General features: G+C 36.8%; 1 protein-coding gene across 1 annotated transcript in view; it reads left to right on the top strand.

Moving 5' to 3' along the window:
- LOC131894249 (vomeronasal type-2 receptor 116-like) overlaps positions 1–11,013 on the top strand; it is a 41,497-nt gene extending 30,484 nt beyond the window's left edge. The window contains exon 6 of the mRNA XM_059244475.1: positions 10,085–11,013. Coding sequence (XP_059100458.1) covers positions 10,085–11,013 — 929 coding nt within the window. The remainder of the gene's footprint in view (positions 1–10,084) is intronic.
- The last annotated feature ends 1,584 nt before the right edge of the window (positions 11,014–12,597 follow it).

The following is a 12,597-nucleotide window of genomic DNA, read 5'->3' as shown; positions in this document are numbered from 1 at the left end:
TGAAAGTGGGGTGTTGAGGTCTCCCACTATTAATGTGTGGGGTTTTATATGTGATTTAAGCTTTAGTAATGTTTCTTTTACATATGTGGGTGCCCTTGTGTTTGGGGCATAAATGTTCAGAATTGAGACTTCATCTTGGTGGATCTTTCCTGTGATGAGTATGTAACGCTCTTCTCGATCTCTTTTGATTGATTTTAATTTGAAGTCTATTTTGCTGGATATCAGGATGGCTACTCCCACTTGTTTCTTCAGACCGTTTGATTGAAAGTCTTTTCCCAGCCTTTTATTTTTAGGTAGTGTCTATCTTTGAATTTGAGATGTGTTTCTTGTATGTAGCAGAAAGATGGGTCCTGCTTTCGTATCCATTCTGTAAGCCTATGTCTTTTCATAGGTGAATTAAGTCCATTGATATTAAGGGATATTAATGTCCAGTGATTGTTCATTCCTGTTATTTTTTTGGTGGTAATGTGTGTGTACTTCTCTTCATTGGGGTTTACTGCTGTGGCTTAATCTATTGCCTGTGTTTTCGAGGGTGTATCTGACTTCCTTAGGTTGGAATTTTCCTTCTAGTGCTTTCTGTAGGGCTTGGTTTGTGGATAAGTATTGTTTAAATCTGGCTTTGTCATGGAATGTCTTGTTCACTCCATCTATGATGATTGAAAGTTTTGCTGGGTATATTAATCTAGGCTGACATCCGTGGTCTCTTAGTGTCTGCATTACATCTGTCCAGGTCCTTCTTCTGGCTTTCAGAGTCTCCATTGAGAAATCAGGTGTTATTCTGATAGGTTTGCCTTTATGTGTCACTTGGCCTTTTTCCTTTGCTGCTCTTAATATTCTTTCTTTATTCTGTATGTTTAGTTGTTTAATTATTATGTGGTGAGGGGACTTTTTGGGGGGGTCTAGTCTGTTTGGTGTTCTATAGGCTTCTTGTATCTTCATAGGCATTTCCTTCTTTAAGTTGGGAAAGTTTTCTTCTATGATCTTGTTGAATATATTTTCTGTGCCCTTGAGTTGGTATTCTTCTCCTTCTTCTACCCCTATTATTCATAGGTTTGGTCTTTTCATGGTATCCCAAATTTCTTGGACATTTTGGGTCATGACTTTGTTGGCTTTAGTGTTTTCTTTGACTGATGAATCTATTTCTTCTACTGTATCTTCAACGCTAGAGATCCTCTCTTCCATCTCTTGCATTCTGTTGATTATACTTGCATCTGAAGTTCCCAATCATTTACTCAGATTTTCTATTTCCAGCATTCCCTCTGTTTGTGTCTTCTTCATTTTTTCTATTTCCCTTTTCAGGTCTTGGACTGTTTCCTTCATTTGTTTCATTGATTTTTCTTTCAGTACTTTAGTGTTTTCTTCCAGGACTTTATTGATTTCTTCTAATTGGTTCGCCCTTTCCTCTAGTTATTTTCAGTGTTCTTCACATTTTTTTGTCTTTTCCTCTACACAAGCCTCTACCTTCTTCATGATGTCATTCATAAGGCTGTTTTCTTCTGCTTCTTCCAATTTTTGATGTTCAGGTCTAGGTGTTGGAGGAGGGCTAGGGCCTGGTGATGCTGTATTGCTATTCATTTTGTTGTATGTGTTTCTGCCTTGACGTCTGCCCATCTCCTTGTGGTTCATTCTTGGCCTTATCCACACACTTGGTTCAGACAGAGCTGACAGATTCAGGAAGTCTCTCTCTCTTGTCCAGATGGGAGCTCTCTTGTCCAAATTGGAAGTCCGGGGCAGGATGGGAGCTCTTGTCCAGAAGGAAAGTCCGGGGAAGGATGGGAGCTCTTCTCTCTCTCTCTCTCTCTCTCTCTCTCTCTCTCTCTCTCTCCTCCAGAAGGGAAGTCCAGGGCAGGGTGGGAGCTGGGGGCTGGCCTCTAAGTCTCAGGAAGAGGCTTGGGGGTTGGGCGGATGGGCATGGGGGCAGGTCATGGAGACTGCAGGGTCTGCCAGGGGTCTTGGAGAAAGGGATCCTTCCTGGTGGGGCTAGAAGGGAACCTGCCCAGTGGCCAGAACCTGGGGCCAAGTTGGGTTGGTCTTCCCCAGAGTGGCTGGTGCCCAGGGATGGGTCCGGGGCAAGCTAGGGCACTCCTCTGAATTTCTTAACAAGGAAAACTATAACTACAACTATCTAATCTTCAACTCCCTCAAAGACCAGAGGAGGAAATAATATTACCTAATAAAACAGGAAATGCAAGCAAGTGACTTCCAAAAAAATGAGTTATGACAGAAACAGCCAACTTCCTGGACAGTCACCCGAGGTTTCTCTGCACATTGAGCCAACATCTTTGGCTCACAGGCTTAACATATCTGACAGAATCTCTTGTAAAGCAGGATGTAAGCCAGGCCTACAGCTCGACCTCACATTTGGTGTGAGTATTCCTTGTACCAGATAAACTTGAATTTCACCAGTGTCCTGTCATGATTCAGGATTTTAAATCTGGAAATTGCTGGTGTTTTTGGAATTCAGCTTCCCATTCTTCTCGGCTAGTGGGTGGTTTCATCTCCACATCCTGTTCTTCTCCACATGCCATTCTTCTCTGCATCTTACTCATCTCTGCATCCCATTCTTCTTGGCTTGTGGGTGGCTTCATCTCCTTTGTAAAAATCCATTGAGAGGCCAAACTCTGACATCCTAGTTACTCCTCCAAGAAAAACTGTTTCACCTACTGTTCCACTGCACGCAAGAAGCCATTGGTGATACCAGGAGCAGACATGTCTCATAGTAAAAAAAAAAAAAAAACTATGTTATTAAACATCTTAAATGCCATATTCTGTAGATCTCTGAAGTGTTTGTTGATGACTTGTCTATGTAAAATATATCTCTGCTTGACCTTGAGAACATATCTAGTATGACTATAAGTTCAATTGTAATGTCTAACTACTAACTTTCATTACTTTATATCCTAATAGTTGGTAATAATAACATTTAAGAATTAACAAATTCTATTACATTGTTAAATGAACTGTATAGGTACAATATTTGAACAAGATTAGAAATACATGTATAACATTTTCTAATAAAATAAATCTCAAATTAGTATCAATATATATAATTTGTATACAATATATAAAAATCCAATCCAATGTAAAATATTTTAAAACTAGTAGTTGCATTTTAAAAGTAGATTCAATAATTTACTTTTTATCTATGTCATGTCTATATCCTCTCTTTTTTTCTTTTAGGAGTAGATTCAATAATTTAACCTTTATTCTATCATTTCTATATTTTTTTTCAAACAAGAACCTTAAATCTAATCTCCTTTGTTTAGTATTTTTCCTGACAGTTAGCAATAACAATGTGTAACCAACCATCCTAAACAATGACAAGTATCCCAAACCCAAAACCCATTGGAAGACCATAAACCACCTGCCCCACATCTCATAAATGTGTGCGTCATGTTCTTAAAATTGCTTCCTGCTGTTTGTGGGCAAAGGCATCTTTAGGGGATCCTGAAAAGAAAAATTTTGGGTTAATTATCAAGTTCTGAGAGAGGAAATTATATCATTTGTTGTCCAATCTCTGCATAATGTGAAAATGTAGGGTTTATCTCAAGATCTTGTTCAAGTACTCTGTGAGACTGGATTATCTTAGCTGGCCATCTTGAAATTGTCCTGAGCAGTTTGTAGTCCAAAGCTGATCTTTGGGTAATATTTGTCAGCTTAGTGATATTATTGTCCATGTGGAATCATCCTTGGGGGCCCCCATTATCTTTCTGGAGACTTCAAATTTGCTCTTAGGCCTGGTCTTGATTCCCTGCAGAAAAGTGATAGAGACTCCAATACAAAAACATGTATAGGCAGCTAAATGAAGCCTTTTTCTAGTATTAGTACTCTATATGACCATTAATATCATAACAAAAGTATGATATATGTATATATATATATATATATTAACCTTATAAATTTTGATATGAAATTCATTCCTTAAGATAAGTTTAACTAGGTAGATTCAGTCCAGGCAGGTCTAGTCCCCTCCTCCCAGGCTGAGTCAAGTGTCCGTGTATAAGCCCCTTTTTGCCATGGAGGAGGTGGGAATGGGGGGGGCTGGGGGGAAGGCGGGGTCGGGGGTGGGGGGATTAACAAGGGAATCCCTGGCTGACATGTAAAATTAAATTAAACTATAAAATAAAATTAAAAAATAAATAAATAAATAAAAAGTTTAAAGAATCAAAATAGAACCAAAGAATTGAGGTTAGTGGCAATAGAATGGTTCCTTAATTTTGGTTTTCTTCTGTCCCATATCAGATGGCTCTTTCTTCTGACATGATACAGAGATTTTTGCATTTTCCTTTTAACAAACATGCTTGGGTGTAGAGAAGGAGAGAGCCATTTTCCAACTTCAAAGCCAGCTTTAGTTTTTCATTGAACCGTGTTGTCTCTGTAGAGAAGAACAGAAACAAACATTTAGGCAGAATTATGAAATTCTACATGTGATATACCAATAGGCCAATTTATCCTTTTTCTTGGGACATTTTTTCTAGATGATTTGTCCTTTTTCTTCAAATGTCTCATTTGACCTGTATTCTTCGATTATTTACCCTTCATTCTCCTGAAAGGAAAAGAAAACAAAAACCCTTCCCCTAGCCTAACTTTGAGAAGGTTTCCTTTTGGCAAGTTATATCTGATTAAATGAAAAGCATTTGTTAGTGGTATAATTTGGTTTAAATTGGATGGTCATGCTGGGCAATGAACTATCACCTCTTCCAATTAAGAGGTCTCTGTAGTTCAAATCAATTTTGATGGTGTTCATAGCTTTTCTTCTCCTATAGAAACAAAAGCAAAACCTCATCCCCAGTATTGTACATATCCTGGTTTCCATTCTGAGGTTAGCACATCTTTAAAGTATCTAGGCTGATTTAATTGTGTAGTTGTTTCTATTATGCCTTGTCTTTCCACAGCTGTTTTTCCTTTCTCATTAGCATTGAGAAAATTCAAAGTTAATAGAGCCTTATGTAATCTATTTCGGTGGGGGGGTCTTTGTTACCCTTTTCTGTTTACTTAGCATATCCTTTAGAGTTCACTTTGATCCTTCTATGACTGCTTGGCCTATAGGATTATGTGGTATACGTGTAATATGCTTTATACTGTAATAAGCAAAAAACTGCTTCATTTTACAAGACATATGCTGAAGCATTGTCAGTTTTTATTTGTGCAGGTATAACCATGATGGCCATAACTTCTAGAAAATGTGTGATTACTGAATCACCTTTTTCAGAACTTAGAGCAGTTGCTCATTGAAATCCTGAATAAGTATCTATGGTGTGGTATACACCTTTCTGCATTTTACAAATTTTGCAAAGTGAAACACATCCATCTGCCAGATTTCATTCCTCTAAGTACCCTTTGTGTCACATCCTGCTGGTAGTGGAGTCTGATTGTAAAAAAGAACAAGTAGGACATTTCCTTACAATTTCCTTGGCTTGTTGCCAGGTTATGGAAAAATCCATTGTTAAACCTTTACTATTGACATGATGATTTTTATGAAATTCTGAGGCCACCAGCACATTTCCTATCAACAGCTTATCAGTCTCATCATTACCTTTTGCTAGAGGGCCTGATAGACCTATATGGGATCAAATGTGACTTATATATAAGGGCTGATTCCTATTCCTGATTATGTCTTGTAACTGAATAAAAAACAAAGTTAATTGTGATTCATCAGGGATAAATTCTTCAGTCTCAATATGTAAGACCACCTTTTCAGAATACTGAGTCAGTAAGTATGTTGACAGGTTCAGAAAAATCCATTAATACAAACAGAATAACATACACTTCCAATTTTTTAACCAAATTATAAGGACTTTGAACCACTTTACTTAAATTTTCTGACTTGTAACATGCCTTTCCTTGTTTGTTCACATCTATATAAAATGTATGAGCTCCAGATATGGGTGTTTCCCAAGCAATTTGAGGCAGAATCCACTCAGCTCTCTTTATAAGTTGAACTCTATCACTTTTGGGATATCTCTCCCAAAAAATTACTGCAAGATCTTTGCCAAAGTTCACTTTCTGCCCATAATTTGTTTATGTCATCCTTATTTAAAGGTACTACAATTTCTGCTGGGTCTATTCCTGCTGAATTGACGAAGCTCAATTTTCCTTTTAAAATCAAATCAGATATCTTTTCCACATAAGTTTGTAATTTTTTACTCTGTTTATATCATAGAAATATCCATTAAAATATAATGTTTTTCATCTGCATTAAAATTCCTGTAGGAGAATGCTTAGAGGGTAAAATAACCAAAATTCAGTCAACCTTTGGATCCATACAATCCACGTGTCCTTCCTGTACTTTCTTTTCCACCAAGGTCAACTCTCTCAGCTTCAGCTGATAATTCTCTTGGACTATTTAAGTCCTTGTCACCTCCTAAGGTTTTAAACAAATTACTCAGTTCATCCTTTTTTACCCCAACAACAGTTCATACATGGGAAATGTCTCCAAATAATCTTTGAAAGTCATTAAAATCTGTAATTGATCTCTCCTAATTTGCACATTTTTGAGTTTAATTTTTGTGGACCTGTTTTGTATCCCACATATTAATAGAATCTCCTGTTTGTATCTTTTCAGGAGAAATTTGTAATCTCCAACAAGTCAAAATTTTCTTTACTTCTTCAAATATTCTTATTAAAATATCTGCATTTGAATCAGCTAGTAAAATATCATCCATGTAATGATAAATTATAGATTTAGGAAATTATTTACATATTTTTCCAATGGCTGTTTTACAAAATATTGGCACAGGGTTGTGCTATTCAACATTGCCTGTGGGAGAACCCTCCATTGATATCTCTTGACTGGCTGAGAATCATTATAAGTAGGCACTATGAAGGCAAATCTTTCTCTGTCTTTTTTTGTAAGGGTATTGAAAAGAAACAGTCTTTTAAATTGATAACTATAAGAGGCCATCCTTTAGGTAACAGAGTAGGCAAAGAAATTCCAGATTGTAGAGAGCTCATTGGCTGAATTACTTTGTTAATTGCTGTTAGGTCTGTTACCATTCTTCATTTACCAGATTTCTTTTAATAACAAAAACAGGACAATTGCAAGGGCTGGCTGGTTCTTCAATCAGCTGAGCATTTAACTGCCCATATACCAGCTCTTCCAAGGCCTGCAGTTTCTCTGTTGTTAAGGGTATTGCTGAACCTATACAGGCTTATCTGTAAACCATTTTAAAAGTTGAGTTGTTGGTGTCTTTGAAAGATCAGCAGTTATTGTGCCCTGTTCTTCTACAATCTGAATGGTCAGTGACTTCTCTTAATATCAATACCTCCTAATATTTCTCTCAGAAACATATGTTAGTTTATGGTTTGTTTCTGAGGTTGGAGGATTGTTAATCTTGGTATTGCATTGTTGTAATATATCACGATCCCTTAAGTCCATAGCTATGTTTGCCATGCATGGCTTTAATTTTCCTCTCTGTCCTTCTGGACCTATACATTCAAGCCATCTTGCACTCTGTTTCACTGAGGTAATGTTCTAATCCCTAACAGCTGAACATTTACCTCCTGAAGAGGCCAATTTGGAAGCCAAAATTCTGGTGCAATTATTGTAAAATCTGCACCTATATCTACCAAACCTTCCAAAAGAACATCATTTATTTTTATTTTTAATTTTGTTCTTTGTTCACTTATAGGAGTTTGCCAAATTCGCTTTATGGTTTCTCCTGAATTTCCTGTTCTCTCTGCTACAGCTGTTATATCATCATGAACAGCCTGGTTTATTCCAATATGTGTTTAGTTATTTACTTGCTCTGAGAAGGGGTTTCTTCTTCTATGGCAGGAAAAGTCTGAGCTGATTTTTCAATGGGGTCCTGCATGAGGTTCCTCTGAGAATTGCATGATGGCAAAGGCAAAGGATTACCTTGTCTGTCCCTTGTTGATCTACATTCATTGGTCCAATGTTTTCCCTTACCACATATTCTGTATGATCCAGAAGGGAGAGGCATTCTGTTGGCACTGTTCTTTCAATAAACATTGTTTCTAGGAAAGCTCTGTTTATACTCCCTTTTCTTATGACCTTGGTTAATGCAACTGAAACATTTGACATTATTATTTTTTCTCAAAGTTTTTCATATCACATCTCCTATCCACATATCATCGTGGTCATGAGACTCAATATTAATTGTATCTCTGATTGGATCCTCCAAGGGAATTGATCTTGCATTTTAAAGCCTGGTTATTGTTTCGCATGCTGAATTTGCATTCTCAAAAGCCAAAGATTCAATTATTATCTGACTAGCTTCTGAATCTCTTGTCATTCTATTTACTGCTGAAGACAGCATTTGTAAGAAATCCGTGAAGGATTCTTTTGGGCCTTGTATAACTTTTGTAAATGATTCAATTTTCTTCCCTGCCTCCTCAATTCTGTCCCATGCATTCATGGCTGCCATGTGGCATAAATTTATAAATATTGTCTTTGTATATCAGGGTAATTGCCTTCTCCAAGAAGCTGATCCTTGGAAATATCCACACCTCTAGTCCTATGTTGTTGTTCTATTGTTTTAGCTTCCTCTTTAAACCAAGTTCTCCATTGAAATTGTGTTCCAGCCTCTAGGACAGCTGTAATTAATTCTTTCCAGTCATGACGGATAATTCTACACAAGTTTAACACCTGCTTTACAAATGAATGAATGCCATGTGATACTATAGCTTGTTTAAATCTCCTTAAAACTAACATTTCCACTGGAATTCAATTAGCTTGTACATGCCCTTGAGCAGGTATTTCCTGTAAGGTTACCAGATAGATTAATTTTGTTTGTTTGAAAACAGGCTGTCTCTCTGTAACTGTATAATTCAATCCTGAAATAATTTCACCTTTAAATTCTTCTGTCTGGGTCTGAATTTTTCTATAATTCATTTTAATAAGTTTTTCTAAAGTCAACACTGAGTTAGGTTCACCTTTAAATTCTCCTGTCTGGGTCTGAATTTCTCTATGATTCATTTTAACAGGTTTTTCTAAAGCTTTTATCTTGTTACTTAAATTGACCAACCTTTTTAATGCTAAAATGAAAATAATCAAGCAAATAATATTCATAATTGTTATTACCTGCGTCTCATCAATATTAATTATCCTCTTATTTAATTGTTCCATTTTCAGACTACCTTATGTGTTATCAAACAAAAACAAAATTCCTTCCATAGTAAAGATGTTTTCCATTTTTTAATGTGGGGAAAAATTTTTTTTAACTAATTTCACTCTTTAAGATATCTTAATTGACTTACCAATTCTGTCAATTGCATAGAACAGTAGAAGTCCAAGAGATTTTCAAAGCAGCTACCTAGTGTGGTGGCAGTCCAAGATGGGAATCCAGAGAGAGAGAGACCCCACCACCCACCAGGAGAAAGAAAGCCAAAGAGACTCTAGCCGTGTGCTCTGGCCTGACCTTTGCAACCAGGCCTGAGCCAGGGGCCCTGTAAGCCCATAAGTATTTTTTTAATGAATTCTTGCCAAGTTCATTGGCTGCCACTTGTAGTCGAATTTCTAAATGGTCTTAATAAATAAAAAACACAGAGCCAGAAATTTTAGTTAAAGCTGACAGAAAGATCAGAGGTATAGGAAGAACCACAAGCTAACCTCACCTCACCAACTCTGCAGCTTCCAAGGAGAGCTTCTTTCTGTATATTCACATTTATATGCCTTTTCTGTTCTGTTCTCTCATTGGCTCTCTTATTCCAGCTACATCACTTCCTCTTCCTACACAGGTCTGTCACTTTTTGTCTGTCTGTACAGACCTCAAGACCTCTATGTTTGGTACTGGGATTATAGCTAAGATAGTGTTCACCATTTTCTTTTGGTAGATTTCAGAGTTATCATCAGTACCATCAACATTAGTCATTAGGGCTGGAGGTTCTAATTAGGAAACTTGTCATTTTCTCTGTGTTTAATGTATTATCTAGGCATCATTTTCAGTAAGAGGACCTTCCTCTTAGTTTTTGGAGAGGAAAAAATAGCCTAGGTGCCTATATTGTTTGATGGAGTTAACACTGAAGGTTTCATTTGGTGACAAGAGATGACTAAATGTGGAATCTCTCCATTTTCTAGTCTCTTATTAATAAATTTCCCTCAAAACTTTTTATTTCACAACAGACATGGAGCAGTGTTTGAGGTGTGGAGATAATCAATATGCCAATATGCAGAGAATTCACTGCATTCAAAAAGGTGTGACCTTCCTATCCTATGAAGATGCTTTGGGGATAATTTTAACCTCCTTATCCTTGTTCTTCTCTGGACTGACAGTTTCCATTCTTGGGATCTTTGTAAAACACAGAACCACTCCAATTGTCAAAGCTAATAATAGAACACTTAGCTATATTCTGCTCATCTCCCTCACCTTCTGTTTTCTCTCTTCTTTGCTATTCATTGGTCATCCCAACACAGCCACTTGCATTCTACAGCCGACAGTATTTGCAGCTGTGTTCACTGTGGCTCTTTCCACTGTCTTAGCCAAAACTGTTACTGTGGTTCTGGCATTCAGCATTACTTCTCCAGGAAGAAGGATGAGATGGTTGTTGATATCAAGAGTACCTAACTTCATAGTTCCCTTCTGCACTCTGATCCAACTTATTCCCCTTGGCATATGGCTGGGGACATCACCTCCTTTTGTTGACATAGATACACACTCAGAATATGATCACATCATCATTGCGTGCAACAAGGGCTCAGTCACTGCCTTTTACTGTGTCCTTGGATACCTGGGCTGCCTGGCAGTGGGGAGCTTCACCCTGGCTTTTCTGGTGAGAAACCTGCCTGATACTTTTAATGAAGCCAAGTTCCTGACCTTTAGCATGCTGATTTTTTGTAGTGTCTGGGTCACCTTCCTTCCTGTCTACCAAAGCACCAAGGGCAAGGCTGTGGTGGCCACAGAGGTATTTTCTATCTTGGCTTCTAGTGCTGGGCTACTAGGATGCATTTTTCTCCCAAAGTGCTATAGTATTTTGTTAAGGCCAGAAAGAAGTTATAGTTATCATTGCAGGAATAAGAAACATTTTGAAACTAAAATGTCTTCTGAAAATTAAACTTGTTTGTTTCCTAAATTGAGGATCTTGGGACAGTTACAATACACTTCAATCATCACACTGTACTCTTGGTTTTGCTATTATGGACATATGGCTCTGGGATTATTATAACATTTGAAGCGCTACAAACCATAGCCATCAGCCCTTTACCTCTTACTACACCCCCCACTTTATTTTTAGAAATATATGATTCTTCCTTTAAATATGAACCTTCTTCTTGTCACCTTGGAATGGAATGTACAACAGGCATTTTGTTTATCCAGTCTAGATATTTAGTTTCCTGATATTATTTTATCCAGACCAAACTTTGAATATCTGCAATCCATTATCTCATATTGTGTTTTGGAAAATAACTATTGTTACATTGTATTTTGTATACACTAGTGTATTAAATTTTGCATGTATTTGCGTGCTTTCTAATTTTCATTAAATGTACACATGTACTCCTTTCATATACTAACTATAACCCTATGATTTAACAGCAGTTATTGGATCATCTTCAAATTTTTCAACCGTTTCAAACTCTAACTCTTTCTGAGCCTTCACCTGTTAATCACTGACTTAATTTGCTATATTGATTTTTTAGAGATTATTCTTTTGTGTCTATTTTATCTTCCACCATTTGCTGTTTGAAAAAACATCAAACTCAGCCAATCATAGCAGCAAACCCTCAGCCAATCCAAAGAAAATTGTATAAACAGTGTGTCCAAATGAAAAAAATGTACAGCTTTTATCGAGCTACCCATATCTGCAGCTTAAGTATTTTCTATACTCAGATTTCCTGTGTGCTTACCTCCTCTCCCCCCGGCAAAAGATCACTCTTTGTTTTGGTAGAAATGGTCTTCAAAATTAATCACCTTCTTAGAATAAGAAGTTGGACTTTACTTTCAGTGATTCACCTCTTTCTAAATCTTTATAATAGGCATCTTTCCCCCATGATCCTACCTATACCTTTGCATTTTCACTTTTAAAAATAATGCCTACATAATTGTTAAAATTTGTCAATAAACATACTATACTTTATTCTTTGTTTAAAATGTGTCAACACAACTTGGCTGTCCCTCACACTTTCACTACACAGTAATATAGGAGAATGTCTTTGAGAATCATTTCATAGTAGCAGAATGCTTGAGAAAAAATGCATGCTGCAGTTACGTAGTTGTATTTCAGTTCCTTTCTCTAGAAGGTAGTTTTTGCAAATTGAGGTAATAAATTTCTAGAAGATTGAGCTATTCAAACATGTAGACAATGGGCATTAAGCTGGTTGGGAAGATATCATGATAAAATTTGCAGGTAAAGTAGTATTTTATTCTTATACAGCAAGAAGAAATGTCTTTTCTCTGAGAAGGAAAACCTGACTGCTTTAGCCCATGGTGATATTAGGCAGGGTTTTCTGAAACAACAGAAAACAGAGAATATTTGTATATTTCAAAAAATATTGACTGATTATGTTTGTCTAGGCAAAAGTGGCTGTGTAGTCTTTGTCAATATTCATGGTCAAGAGTCTGAGGACCTACACCTACTTAAACCACCCCATCTTCACTCATCCTGATCAATATCCTTCAATCATTAATCATATGATAT

This window comes from Peromyscus eremicus, chromosome 17 (assembly GCF_949786415.1).
Source record: "Peromyscus eremicus chromosome 17, PerEre_H2_v1, whole genome shotgun sequence".
Taxonomy (NCBI): Eukaryota; Metazoa; Chordata; class Mammalia; order Rodentia; family Cricetidae; genus Peromyscus; species Peromyscus eremicus.
Note: the sequence above shows the minus strand (reverse complement) of the source record. Positions and strands in the feature narration are given on the sequence as shown.